The 15808-nt window shown below is 38.9% G+C and overlaps 1 protein-coding gene across 6 annotated transcripts in view; it reads right to left on the reverse strand.

Annotated features, from left to right (window-relative positions):
• The window catches only part of bbs9 (Bardet-Biedl syndrome 9), a 175927-nt gene that overhangs the window by 102642 nt on the left and 57477 nt on the right, over positions 1-15808 (reverse strand). For all 6 annotated transcript variants that reach the window (XM_085176809.1, XM_085176811.1, XM_085176813.1 and 3 more), the window contains 3 exons: positions 15412-15507; positions 13283-13455; positions 12942-13094 (listed from right to left, as the gene is read on the reverse strand). In XM_085176809.1, the coding sequence (XP_085032935.1) occupies positions 12942-13094; positions 13283-13455; positions 15412-15507 (422 nt within the window). The remainder of the gene's footprint in view (positions 1-12941; positions 13095-13282; positions 13456-15411; positions 15508-15808) is intronic.

The following is a 15808-nucleotide window of genomic DNA, read 5'->3' on the forward strand; positions in this document are numbered from 1 at the left end:
TGTCTTTAACTGTCCAGCTAACTGTAAACCAAAGTCAGGATAAATTATAGGAGCACATAACAGCACGGTTCAGAAAGCAAAGTGGTAATTGCATGTCCGAGCTTACAGTTTTAGTGCGCAATACTCTCAAGGACTGATAAAGCATGATCCCATTATACTTTTTCTCTTCCTCTCACATTCGGTTCTATTAGAGGTAGAGTCACTCGCTGATCACTGATACAGCTGTTTTACGAACGCAAATGCAGGTTTTCTAGCATTTTTCATGACACGAAAATGCCTAGTACAACATTACACTGCCAAACCACAAAATGCAGCACTGATTTCATACACTGTTTAGTTTGACTGTGAAAACAATGGTTTTCATAACCATATTATCACCTCCTTTTTCAAGACTGAGCGTGGAGAAGTTCTATTTAACAGAACAGAAATATGAACATCTCTTCCACCAAGTAATGAAATAGTGCCAGAAGATCAACAACTATCAGTTGTTACTAGGACACACGTATTTTGGCTTATCTGACCGTCTCTACTGACCCTTCATTTGCTAGCACAAGGCAACTGTTCTGCATGGTGTAGCTTGCCAGTGAAATTCATCATTTTATTCATCAGCTTTTGTGGTCTTTATAAAGTAATCAGCAATGTTCAAATTGTATTGTAATAAAAATGTATCAGCAACATTAAAAACAAAAGCAACCTATAACATCTAGTGAGTCAAGAGTCAAAATAAAATCTAAAAAGCTGCTCAATATTAGTTTATATCTAAAAAAAAAAAACAGATGTCACCTGGAAATTGCCCTTTTTTTATATATAGTCATACTTGTTACTGTTTCTGCTTGAAACCCGGAGACAAACACACGCACAAATGTTTTCATGTTATGTTCAGAATCCATTAGTTACAGCTCTGGATGCAGTCTGCGTATATTGTTCCACTGTATTATAATTCAACAGACTGCCAGCTTGTCCCTTTTTTGCATATGGTCTCCATATATGCAGAGGATATCATCGTTCCATACGCACTCTATTCACAGCTAATTGAATCATGTAAAGACATACGCACACGCAGGGATCATTACTGCAATGGCATTTCCTTAATGAACAGGAATTTATTCATGAAAAATCAGATCCATGTGGCAAATTTCCTGTCGTGTAGATATAGTGTATTGGCAAGTCTGTGCCTGCCTGTATATGAAAAAGAAAGTTTTCACAACAATGCAAAAACTAATCACACCCGATGATTCAATACTTTATAGAACCAAGGAACAAGTAATTATTTTCTGTATGACTTTATCAGTCTCTCACATCATTGTGGAGAAATTTTGGCCCACTCTTCTTACAACTTTGCTTTACGTCATTTAAGTTTGTGGGCATTTGTTCATACACAGCTCTACTAAGGTCCTACAGCAACATTTCCATAGGGTTGAAGTCTGGGCCATTGCAAGACCTTGAGTGTTTTCTGTTTCAGCCATTCTGATGTAGATTTGCTGGTGTGCTCGGGATAATGGTCCTGTTGTTTTGTTTGGATCATACAACAGGACACGCCCAAATCATCACCCTTCCACCACCTTGCTTAACAGTTACTATTGAGAATTTGTGCTGGTATGCACTGCCAAACATTAAACATCTTCACTTTGCCTTCTCTGTCCAAAGGATGTTGTTCCAGAAGTCTTGTGGTTCGTTCAGATCACAATTTGAAACCAAAGTCATGTTGCCATGTTCTTTTTACAAAGACGAGACTTTTTTCTTGCAACCTCACCAAACGTGCTATACTTGCTCAGTCTTTTTCTAATTGTACTGTCTTGAATGTTAACATTTACCATGTTAACTGAGAACTGTGCAGTATGAGATGTAATGCTTGGGGTTTTGGAAGGTCTGATTTTGGGGTCAATTCATTGGCGCAAAGATTGTTGATTTGTGTTGACACAAACCTGAATGAAATGCAAACTGCCAAAACTTAATGAAGCACATTTGATTAACAACACCTTGTTGTTTGTCAAATAAACCTATTACTTTATTTTTCTTGTATTTTTTTTTTCTTGGAGAATGTTTTTTAATGGAACAGCTCTTTCTTTGCGTAGTTTTACATCCCCCCACCACTGTAGTCACTGCCACTAGTTCAGACCACAAAGCACAAATGGACATTTTCAATCACCACTCAACTGCAATCTTTTGACTCATAACATCACTGAAAGCATAAGTTTACAGTTTGTGGTCGACAACATAAAACTGCACACATTGTGTTGTGAGCTGCAAAGCTGATTTCATTTACTCTTTGGCTAAACAACAGCTTCCAAAGACCAAAGCAGAATGTAAACAGCACCCTGCTGTGGTTTTATATGTTGCAGTTCAAACTCTTGTGCCAGAGAAATGAGGTGGGAACTTATGAAACCATGACACAAGACCAAAATTGACCTTTGACCGCAGGGACAATTAGCAGTGTGCCAGGTCTCACTCGCATTGAAGAAGATTTCTCAAGTCAGTGTCCAGTATCAGAGTGTAAAATCAGAGCTGGGCCCATGCCACTGAACTATCAGTGTGTTTAATTAAAGCCACAGGGGGGAAAAAAGCCTTCAGTCTATAATCTCTGCCTCTCTAATCTCCTCCCAGCATGACAGCTTTCCAACGTGGATGACTTATTAAATCTCAGCTTGGTGCTCAGCAACAGAACACAATGAGAAATGATGTGGTAAGCACAGTGAGAAGCCTTTCTATATAGTTAAAACCTTTTAATATTCTACCAGTAAGCCCAATATCAGAAACAGGGTGAGATCGCACTGATGAAAATCTCTTCATCATACAGTTAAATTACTATCTTGTGCTTTTTTTATTATTATTTCTTTGTCCTTCCAATGTAGCATTTCATTGTTTTCTCCTGTGCTTACTTCATTTCCTAGTTCTTCTACTATTTTTGTTACTAGTGCCAAACTTCCTAGACATAATAAATTCAAATTTCACCCTCTTTCCTTACACTCTGTAAACTTTCGCTGCTCTTTTCCTCTTTAGTCTGTCCCTTTGTGGCATGACGGAAAGATTGTATAACTCTGTCATTTGCAGGACAGACAGTAGACAGATGAAAGCAGATGAATGGGGAAAAGACAATAAAAGTCAGATCTGTTCTTTGATTCCGTCAGCTGTGGGATCAGAGGACAGGATAGAAGGAAAGGCGGGGGGGAGGAGATGGTTTACGACTTTCCCTCCATCCGCCTAATTTATTTTTATGTGACTTCGATCTCTGTTCTATCTTCATTGCATATGTCTCTTTAGTTTGATCTGTCTACATAGTTTACATTTCTGACTCATTTCTGCATCATTTTTTGCATCCTCACAAAAGTTATTTAAATAGAAATGCTGTATTTCCACTGTTTAAAAAAATAAACTGCATCATAATCCCTGTGATTACCTGTAGTAATTTATACAAATTGCAACTGTGATTTTAATCCCATGTAAACCTGCTACTTTCATAGCCTGTAAATTAAAGAGTCCAACATACAAATGCATCTCTGAGATTTTTGCCAACTATTTCCCCACAAGAGTTATAGAGCCTGTGTTAGTCATTACAAAGTAAGCAGGCATTTTGCATTTTTGGTGCAAATTCAGGAGGGCTTCTGCTGTTACACAGCATGGAAACCCACTGATAGGAGGAATAAAAGGAAAAAAAGCTCAAAACCATTAGAAGAGTTTGAGCAGGCGCATTTTTTTCAATAGTTATGTGGCAGGCTATTAATAATAACGTAGCTGCGGCCTCAGAAGATCCTAAATCGGAGTAAAATGAACCATTACATACTTTGCTTTCCCTGCATGAATCTGCAGTATGCACACAGATGTCAGAAGGTCATTTCTAAATTATATGTTTTTATGCTGTTTATGCACTTGTCTGTATTCTTTCCTCCATATTTCAATATCTTCAGTCCATGACTTGCTATGGTTTCACATTTGGCATATCACAGTTCTCAGTTTTTATTAAATTCTACATCCTTCTTGTGTTTGCCTTTTCATCTCTACATTTCTTCCATTCATTCCTCTATGAATTTCACCCTCTTGATCCCCTCCCTGACAGTCTCTCACCCCTCCCACCATTGACCATATCCATATGTTAATAATAAGGTCTCTTCCAGTTCAACCACATCCATGAGGAAATCCTTTGGCAGGTCATCTATGCCTCTCTGATAAAGAACAGTACAGATGTTTCATCCTCACTTTTCTCTTCCTCCCTCAGTGTTTTCTTTTCTTTTACATGACTTTCATACAGCAGCGTATGCTGGGTCCAAAAATGTGGCCTAGTGGAACCGATGTGGATTGTGCGTTATCCCACCCAAACCACTGCAGCATTTAATGAGCCCGAACCTGATTAAAATCTTGGGAAGATAAATAAAATGAAACTCGACCTGATCAAGCCTGAGGGAATAAGAAATTAGAGCCAGACTTGGACCAAATCCACGTGGTGGTCAGGGCAGGGCACATTTGTTTTGGGCTGGGAAGCAAAGCTTCATCACAAACATTTATCTGATCCTGCTGATATGACCAGGCTTTACACAGTTAATCTGAAACATTTTAACTTTACACACACTCAATGATGAGCTAGTGCTACCTGGAATTAAATGGAAGGCCTATTTGAATCAAAAATAATTGAAAAAAGCTGACAAAATAATCCAATTTGTTTGTTCATGACTAATCAAAGTTGGAGAGCAGACAAAGCAATTAAAAGCAAAACTACAAGAGGAAACAGTGTAACAGAAACATATGCAATGCTATGAGAATGGGCCACAAAAAAGTGGACAGCCAGCTTTAAACTTTACACACATGCAACGCCACATGTGGTATAGCTGGCAAACATTTTAGGAGAGAAAACGCTTGTTTATACTGAGCAGACAGCACACTGGGAATCTTTAACATTCATTTGTGGAAAAAAATATCAGACTTTTCAGAAACCACATGCTTCATGTTTATCAGCTAGTCGCTAATGCTGTCTGTCTGCCAAATGGTGATGGGCAGGTTGCATACAAAGGGGTTTTTAGGGATTTTGTGCAGGAAACAGTTTCCTTATGTGGTTGAAAACTATGCTCATGATCAGAATGAGAGTAAACCAAAAACGCTAATGATGCAGGCCACAAAACCACAACTGTGAGCTCAAAGATACTATAAAGTTCCACAGAGCTGATTGGAACGGTATAGATTATTCTCTCTAAGATAAAACGATGCAGCTTGCACATTTGCTTTACTGTTTATATGAAAATATTAACCAAGATGTTCTAGCTGCTCAGGTTTAATTATAAAGATGTAAAGCAAATGCATTCAAGATAATAAACAGTTAGATCATGAAAGGACAGGAATTAAACAACGGCTAAAAATAACTTTCTCTTTCTTATTGGGCTGACTACCTGCCTGCAGGCCATCACCTGGAATCTTCACCTGGAGGCTCTAACAGTCTATATGCAGGTGTGTCTGTGTGTACCTGGAGATAAAGTAGGCTTTGCTAAGACTCCTCCTAAAAATATTTTAAAAAGACAAAATCTCACACCTAGGAGACAAGCGTCCCCAATCACGCACACACACTCACAGAATCACGTACAGAAAACTGAATCTCAGTCAGCTGAATGAAAGACAGCCATTCATTGATAAGGCAGTCACATAAACAGACCTTCTGAAGGAAAACAGTTTTCTGAAGAAAAACAAACCAGTCCACGACCGCCCCTCTGTGCTCCACAGCCTCGAGAAGGGTCTCAGTGTATGTGTGTGTGTGAGGGTGAGAGAAGGCATCTAATGAGTTTAAATCTGTGTGTTCTTGGGGACAAATATCTCCTGGGGGAAGAAAATTATTAAGAGCGAGACAGAGAAAAAGAGAGGAAGTGGAAGTTTATCGACTCCCATCGTCCCTTTAATCTCATACGTAAGAACACACACGTGAACTAAGAGGCTGCCAGTTACATCAGAGAAATACACATATTCTACCTCTCCTTGTTAATGTGTTAACACATCACCGTCATCTAAGAGAAGAGTTCATGTATAGATACACAGAAGACAGACGGATGAAAGGAGTACATAAAGACAGATCTGAGAGCTTCATCATAAAGCATGCTTATGATGTATAGGTTTCATTAACAAAGCAGCAACTTTAATAGCTTGTTTCAGGATTTTCAAAATCCTGATTTACATAATTGACTTTTTCTAGTACAAAATGGAAGATTAACTTCGCAGAAATATATCTCTTCAATTTTTCTCTTAACACAAGCAGATGAATGTATGCAAAATCTGTGAGACTTACATTTGAAAATACAGTACTGTGCAAAAGTTTTAAGCAGGTGAGGGAAAAATGATGTAAACAAAGAATGCTTTCAGAAATGGAAGTGTTAATTACTTATTTTTTAATCAATCAAAAAATTGCAGTGAATGAACAAAAGAGAAATCTAAATTAAATCAGTATTTGGTGTGACCATCCTTTGCCTTCAAGACAGCATCAATTCTTCTGGGTGCACTTGCACACAGTTTTTGAAGGAACTGGTTGTTCCAAACATCTTGGAGAACTAACCACAGATCTTCTGTGGATGTAGGCTCATCACAACCCCTCCGTCTCTTCATGTAGTCGCACACACACTCAGTGATGCTGAGATCAGAGCATTATGGGGGTCATACCATCACTTCCAGTAGTTCGTGCTCTTCTTTATGCTGAAGATAGTTCTTAATGACTTTGGCTGCATGTTTGGGGTCATTGTCCTTTTACAGAATACATTTGGGGCCAATAAACAATCATATCAATTATCAATTATATTTCTGAAAGCATTCTTTGTTTACAGTACTTTTTCACACCTGCCTAAAACTTTTGCACAGTCCTGTACCTAATCCAAGAAAAAAGTAAAACTTACCAAGAAACAGCCAGAGGTTTAGGTAATAGATTTTTAGATTAAATTTTCAAGGGCAACATATTGAAATTTGATATCCAACCATAGCATACTGACTTCAATCTGGTTTCTCATGGTTCCTGGTAACAGAGAGTAGGAGTATAGTTGCATTACACCCAAATGATATTTAGTTTTCTTCAGTTCATATTGTTGTATAAATGTTGGTAAATGTCTATCTTTACTTTGTGGAGTTACCTCTCCATTACATGTGTGATTACATGCTGAGTCACAAACGTCAAACAGAAGGTCGGGTTAGAGTTCTTCATGACTTTATGTGTTACTTTTTTCGATTGGCTGTTGGAAATTTCTGGAGTCTGTATTTAATTTATTGCTGTGAATTTGGTCTAAATTGCTGGTTCTATTTTGTTAATTTATCAACTTCAGAAATTTTGCACAGCCAAATAAAGGGGGAAAACATGCAAGTATAATCTTGTAAAGTGTTTGAACTTATATAGAAACATAGCATACAAACACAGCCAGCAATCTCCATCACAAATATGTATCTGCAGAATTATGATTACACACATTAATACACTTATAGGTACACAAACAAATGGCCAAATATATACACCTTCCTCATGCACTCTTTGATACACACCCACATAGATACATGGTGTGAGAAGTTTGGCTGTTAATGGCGGTGGTCCTGTTCTCCACAGTGGGATCAGTGTTTAGCCATGTTTAGAGCTCCATTTGGGGCCAGATAAATCAAGCTGCTGTCTACTAGAGGCCTCCATTAGGGGCCCTGCGAGGCCAATGTATGGCCTGTCAGTCATGCCGTCAGTCAGCGAGCTGCCCTCTTCCAACGTTTGAACTTATAATTACAGAGAGACTCAGCTTGGCTTGGAGCGGCCTGGCTCCCGAGCCCCCCACCACTTCCCAGACAGCCGTGCTTGTTAGCCCAACGCTAATGCTAATACTAATACTAACAAACGGCGGAATTTCACCTCCAGAGGAAACAGAAGAAAATATTTATGGAAACAGAAAAGTCCCCTTTTTCAACCCCCCATTGGCTTTTTTCTTCTTCCAATTCCACAAACTGTTTTAGGGGATTTAGTTTTTATTTCTATGAATGACAGGCCTGAGTTCTCCCTTGAATTTGAGAGGCAGATGAGGTAGCTACAAGGAGGAGCACTGATGCCAGTCAAACCTCTAGTAGCCATAAATTAATCAAACACCAGTTAGAGGGGGAGCGTGTAAAATACAGGGGATGTGATGACTGATGACTTTTTAAGGAGGGACCAGGGAGGGAGGTGGAAGAGAAACACACCTCCAACCAGGACAGAAGACAGAAGCGCTCACAGGGCAGAGCTGGAAATTTCCTGGAGCCACCAAACAAACTGGTGGATTTTGTCCATAGCTGGTTTCTCTTCTATATGAGCCACTCTGACACAAAAATAATCATTCATGGGTCTTACTCTATTCTGAAACTCATCAATCATATTCGGCTAGTTCAAGCACTTGGTGTATTTTGGAATCAAGCCACTGTATTCGGCACATGAAAAAGTTTACACGAACACACATAAAGTAAGACGTGGCTTGCTAGCTCTTAGGAATTCATGAATAAAATATAGGCCCGTAAAGGCAGCATGAACAATGGAAATATTATCCTCAGCTGCATAAATGCACAGCCGACCACAGAGTATTCTCACAGGGAGCTCATTCCTCTTATCTCTGACGGTGCGTCGGCGATTGCCGGCCACTGCATGTGGAGACACACACCGCTAACGAGGGGGAAATCCCCCCATCGTTTGCCCAAGATTGATGCAGAAAATTTACCCAGCAGACATTCCTCTGAGCCAAAATGAAAGAGGTGCCTGGTTCACCAGCATTCCTGTTTAGCCGCACATTCCTTTGCCATCCTAACAACAGTGTGAATGCACCCATGGAGCCGCAGCTTCATGGGATAAACCTCCACAAAACATCTTATGTTTTTACTCCAACAAGGTTTTACCTGGTAGGCTTTTGACCTGGTTAAATGACCTGGTAAAAATCATGAACAATATATTACCTTCCTACATCAAGAACACTGAAATGCCTCTGAGCAAACTGTTGCAACTATTGAAATGGAAACCCAAAAGGTGACTCTACATTTAACCAAATGACTGTTAAATACTATTTGTTGCAGAAATGTTTGAACTGTAAGAACTTTAAAAATGCATTTTAGATAGAAAATTAAAAATAGAAACAAGGATATATGCAAATAACACTGGTTGATTAGAAATGACAAGAACATGAAAAAGAATTCATATCCCTTAAATCTATAAACAGAAACTATGATTGAAAATCGAATAAAAGAAAGAAAACAAATAAATAAAAGAACAGATAAAACCACCAAATTAATAGCAAATTAAGGCTTATTATCTAATGTCCTTGTCAAGCCTTCTAATAAAAATGAAGATATGATGTATCCTCACAAAATTCATCCAGTTACAGAATTCAAACTGCTGAGTTGGCCCTGGCATCAGCAGCATGACTCTTAATACTGACATGAATTATTAATTTGATGCATTCATCACTCTTCCGACCAGCCCGTCGATAGCCTCCATTATGGCGGGTGTGTATACATTACAGAGTGTATAGTGTGTCAGAAACTTCCCGCATACAGGCCGCTGGATGGCGGGAAGAGAGGAAGACACAGAAAGGGAGAGAGAGAGAGAGAGAGAGGGGAAAAAGTGTGATGGACAGGAGTGACACCAGAAAGCATTAGCTTGAGGAGGCAGAGTCAAAATTTCAGAGGTATAAAGAGCTAAAAAAAAGAAAGAAAGTGTGAGACAATGGCTTTTTGAGAGGAGATTTAAACTCAGGTCTGGACGTCTTAAGAGAGTTATAAGGTTACATGTCAAAGTCAAAAAACAACAATATCCAGTAAATCTATGGATGTGATACAATGTGATATCATCACATTACTGTAAACTGAAAGAAATGATGAATTTAAATTACATTAATTCACTAAAATTGATAAGTGACAAGTTATTTTCAGTTACACCTTCAGTTACACTTTTCTATCAAAGCCTTGGTGAAAGCAAAAGTACGGCTCCAGCAGGGCAACAAGTCAATGCACGACAAACCATTGATTACGGTGATCATTTAAGTCAAGTTGCTGGTATCGTCAGTGATTTTCAAAATGAGTAAATTAGTGACTAAAAACGAAGTATCTGTGTACACAGAGTTATTTAATTTTACATGAGCTCACTGTATTAAAAAAAACAGAAAGAAAAAAAAACCCTGCAGATTAATGATTACCAATTAATTAATCAAAGGTCCTCTCTAAAGTTTTACTCACCAAAATTAGTAGCAGCAATTAAAAACATTAAATATGTTCCACAATGCTGAAAAATGATCACATCTTACATCTTAGACTCTTGAAGGTTCCTTCCTATAGAAACAGGTAAAAACTTCTTTTTTTTTTTTTGCATTTGTGGATATATATTTTATAACCACAGCTGTAGTCACCTCAAGACACTATAATAATACAAAGAAAACCCCAACAATCAGATGAGCCCCTTTGAACAAGCACTTGGCAAAAGTGGGAAGGAAAAACTCTGTTTTAACAGGAAGTAACCTCTGGCAGCACCAGGCTCAGAAAAGGACAGCGATCAACCACAATTTCACAACAGTTATTCGAAATTTAAATTAAAAAATGTTTAGTTCTGCGTGATATGCCATGATGTTATCAGGCTGCCTGGCAACCACTAAAATGACCTGCTTTTTGCTTTATGCAGCTATAACAGCTTATGAAAGCAATTTTATGATTATAATGTCATAACAATAATATTCAATATACATCCACAAAAATGAATTATATAGGACACATTATAATGTCTTCATGTTGCCCAGTAACCAGCTAGAAACGGGCTAATGTGGCTCACTTTCTGCATTTATGCAATTACAACATTTTATTAAAGCATCAAATCATTTTAATTCCACAACCAACAGCACAGAGAGCCCAAACAATACTGCAGTATAGGCATGTGCTAATTAGCCAAATTTACTACAAAACCGCTCTGAGCATGTGGAATGAGCATGAAGTCATATCAGTACAGAAAGGTATGTGAACACATGCAGCATTCTTCTTATTTATTTATGATTATTATTATTTTGATTACCTTAAAATGATCAGACACTACTCCCCAAACCACTTATCCAGCTGAGGGGTGCCATGAATGGTATTTTAAAGCATGTGAAGAGCAGGGAGAGTGTGGGGTTCATGACATGCATATCATGTCAGTAACCTACCCTCTCAATAGCCCAGATTTTTTAATGTTATAAAAAAAATTAGATAAATGTTCTGAAATTACCCGCTGATGATTTTTAAAAAATCTCTTTCAGCGTGTCTAAAAACGCTGCTGTTGATGTATGAGCACAATAAGTACTGCTGAATAAATGGTTAAGGTGGTAGACATTCAGCAGACCCACACATTAACATTTAAGGCAGACATGTTTAGATCAGGCTCTCTGATTGCTTATCCTGGCAAGAGTCAAGACAACCCAAGGTGAACACTATTTATTTGGGTTAAAATGGCAATTAGAACTTCAACAAGCTCATTAATTTCCGCTCATTAAGCTCCAACAAACTCTCAGAGCTCTGGAAGTTAATTTGCATTAAATTAAGGTATTGTTAGTGCACGCTGTTGGACAGAGAAAGCGGCTCTGATCACACAAAGCCAAACAGTAATGTACTGAAAGCTTTAACAGCTAATGAAGAGATGATGTCACCTAGCCCTGCTATGTTAACGAGAGGCTAATGGAAGGTGGAAGTAATGACCACCAAGTCAAGAATTAGAATAAACAATAGGGGCAAGCAACCATCACTTTGTCTAACAAACACATACGTGCAATATCACGGTTACACTAGTACTGCTCCACCCTCCAATACCTCACAGTTAAACAAAGAGAGAGACAAAAGCTGAACAGCTGCTTTGTTTTAAAATCGACTTTATACAGACCTCAGCTGCACATGCCAGTGTGTCTCTACAGTTTAAACGACATTCACTTACACTGAGCCTTCTGCCCAAAAATGAATAATCTCAACTGAATGGCCAACACGTTCTCATTTCAGGGTGACAAATACTTCAGTTCGGTCAGCCGCTGGTGTCACATTGACACAAATATCTATATATCTATAAATATAAGAGTCATTTCCCGATTAGGTCTTAACACTAAGCCAACATGTTGAAAAATAACACTCAACCACTGCAAAGAAATCACCTGTTGAGAAATCCATGTACCCTACATCGCCCAGGCCTGGTCTATTAGAAAATAAAGCAAAAAGACACTTTTCGCATACCTGACCAACGTACCCATCTTTGATAAAACTTAAGTATCATATAATCTTACTCATATCTAATACTAACTCTACCCCTGAAACCAATCTGAACCCCCAAACACCCTTTAAAGGTGCCAAAATGTGAGCACTGGCCAAAATGTTCTCACCTTCCACAAGTATCCTCATGAGAGCTAATAGTCCAACTGGTCCTCACAAATATACACACAGCACACACAGAGACACACTGTGATGATGTGTTAGTGTAGATTTATAGTGTGAGGGCTACATTTTGGAGATTTATAGACTTCCTCTGTTTAGGTGATTAGCTGTGTGCTCACACCCAGTTGGACACACACACACACACACTTTAAACAGACATGGCACTGGGCTGATACTTTTGTTCCCAAGTACATATGCTCCCTTTCGTTCTTGTGTGAGTGTGCTTTCAAGATGACACAAAACAGCATAAAAACATAGGGAAACACATGCTAAGCCGTACTGAAATTTCAGTAAGTACCCAGCCCTAAAGTTTCTTGTACCCACCCCTCCTGGAAGTTTCTAAGGTACCATGAGGTCATATAAGATGTCTTGCTTTGTGCTTGTTCCACATGCCTGAGGGTCTCCTCTCAGAGTTGTCCCGAACAGATGCTGAACTACCTCAGATGGCTTCTTTGAATAATAGCTTCTCCCTCTTTAATATTGGCGTATGGAGTTACATCAGACAGTGTGGGTATCTAAGACTCCAAGCAAAAAAGCAAACCTCAATGCATGTGTCTGACCTGGCTGTAAGTGGCATCCATTAGCGTGTCAAGGTTCTGCAGGGGTGCTGGGGTTTTGTCCTTGAACCGAGTCAGCAGGCGGCGCTGGATGGCTCGGAACTGGACTGCTCGCTCCGACAGCAGGTCCTGATATTTCTGAGCACTGACGCGCAGCTAAGAGACAAAGTGACAAATATTTAACAGACAAATTGTGGTTTAACTTAATAAAATTAAGTAAAGGTGACAGATGACAGAACTGATAATAACTAAATTGACTGATATTTAAGTCATTTCTTTTTTAATCCCTGACCCTTGACAATGTAGGATTTACACCTATGGTTGGCTTCGGTGTGTGTTAGTACCTGGAAGTGATTGTCTACAGACAGGAAGTACTCCTCCAGTGGGAGAGGTCCACTGAAACTTTTCTTGAAATCCTTGATTCCCAATTTGGAGAAATGCTGGTCAAACCTGTGGACCAGCTCCTTCACAACCAACCACATGTCTTCAAAACTGTCGCTCTGAATACGGTAACGTTCTGACAAACACACACATAAAATATTTATGCATATATGGAAAATATAATTGATGATACATGCTAACAAAAGATGGTTAGAGATCTTAAATAGTTAAAACTATCTAAACCACTGAGCCTTGTGTAGTGTGTAAATGTGTATGCGACTAAGATCATATATTTAAACACCTGGTACTAAAGTTTGTTAAGAATGAAACACCAAACGAATATAAGTAGTGACACAGTGACAAGTGATACTTATAAAAAGATCTCTAAGAACCAGAAATGGATTAAGGGGATATACAGTTTTAGAATCACGGGTGCTACTTTAGCTCAGTGGATGAGCAGAAAACCGCATGTTGCACGGCCGAAGAGTGGCGGTCTGGGTTTGAATCTTATCCCGGCCCTTTGCTGCATATCTTCTTTATCTTTCTCACCCTACTTTCCTCTGTGTCTATCTTCACTGCTTCACTATCCAAAAAAGGAAAAAACAAACAAACAAAAAACCTGAAAATAACAATAAAAAAGTTTTTAAATTGTCTTAATATGAATGTCTCATATTAACTCCTGAAAGCTGTCAGTGAATACAATTCAGATCTTACAACTTATTAGTACACAGATCAAACAGGTTTGTAAAAGTCCATAGAAGTGATGGAAAAAGTCAGACTTAAAGTGGTGTATGTAAAAATTAAAAGCTCAGTATCAGGTATACAGAGCCTATCTCAGCTGACAGGCAGCTAGAGGCGGGGTACACCTTGGGCAGGTTACTATAGAGACAATCCTTCATGCTCAGAAAAGAAAGAAAGAAGGTTCTTAGTGAGGGTACTCAAGGAGCTACTCAACCTTTGACCAACCAGTTGCGAACCTACAACGTTCTTGCTGTAAGATTATAATACAGTGGTCCCTCGTTTATCGCGGGAGTTACGTTCTAAAAATAACCCGCGATAGGTGAAATCTTTGAAGTAGCCAGCTTTAACAGATAATTATTATAAATGTCTTACAGCTGTAAAACCCCTCACTACACACTTTATACACTTTTCTCAGACAGGCATGAAAATTTCTCTCATGTTTAAAAACTACCGAAGTTAAAAACCTTCGGCCAAAAAATAAGTCCAGTGTTATAGAATGACACCAAAGATCAAACCCTGTTTTCAGGTCCAGAACATGGGACTAGAGCAGCTGAGAGAGAATTCAACATTAATGAATCAATGGTACGGAAGTAGAGGAAGCAAGAAGAATGAGTTGAGTAAAGTTTGACTTATCTGACTGTTTTGTTTCCCTTAATCCCATGCGCCTTATGGTCCGAAAAATACGGTAACTTCTACCTTCCTTTAGCATGTCCAGAAGTTCAACCTTTTGTGCGATGGTTAGCATCATCCTCTGCCTTTTGGGTGCTACCGCAGGAGCCTTTGGCGGTGCAAAACACTTCATCGACATTGTTGTGTTTGTTGGGGAGAAAACTTACAAACGTACAGTACAGCACTTCAGAGTCACACTGCTAGTGATTGAAGATTTATGTAAATTCGACAAGCTGAATGCATTCTGTACTGTACATGAGAAAGGCACGAGATTGACTGACAATGGTCTACAGCCAATCAGGATGCACAAAATGCACTGTAAAAAAAAAAAAACATGCAAAATTGCGCAAAAAAATCCGCAAAACTGCGAGGCCACGAAAGGTAAACCGCATTATAGCGAGGGACCACTGTACTTACCATGTGCCACCAAACTACCTATTCTCTTTTAATCCAACTGGTATCAACAAAAGGTCCTCAAAGACTCCAAGAAATACAAAAAGGCAGGATTTTCTATCACAAGTAATTGAAAGCTATCAAAAAAAAAAATAGACACCTGGAACAGGACTGTATTAGAAACAGATAATTTGCAAGACTTGTTTTAATCCCACAATTAAACAGCTTTGATGGAGCCAAAAGATGAATCTTATTAAAATCCCGTTCATTATCCGGTGCTGTTACTTACGGGAGGTCTTGGAGGCTAGCACAGTAACCTTGGCTCCTGACAGAAGCTGGAAAGCCAAACTATTCCCATCCTTATCTTCTGATTTTGCTGAAAACTCTGCAGAGAGAGACAGAAAGACAAAAAACTATGAGATGAGACAGATAGGACAGGCAATCGTGATACAGGACGCCAACAAAGCAGAACAAGATACAGTCGCATGTACAAACACAAAATAAGCTTACACAAATCTCTATTCACACAAAAAGCACACACTCAGTATGAACACTATGTGTGTGTGTTTAGACGTCAGAGCTGCTGACTGTGGCCGATTGTTAGATAACTGGGAAGCAGAACAGACGTTCCCAGAGCTCAGACCTACACACACACGGAATCACAAATAAACACGCATAAACAGACT

Source organism: Neolamprologus multifasciatus, chromosome 11, assembly GCF_963576455.1.
Source record: "Neolamprologus multifasciatus chromosome 11, fNeoMul1.2, whole genome shotgun sequence".
In the NCBI taxonomy this organism is placed as follows: domain Eukaryota; kingdom Metazoa; phylum Chordata; class Actinopteri; order Cichliformes; family Cichlidae; genus Neolamprologus; species Neolamprologus multifasciatus.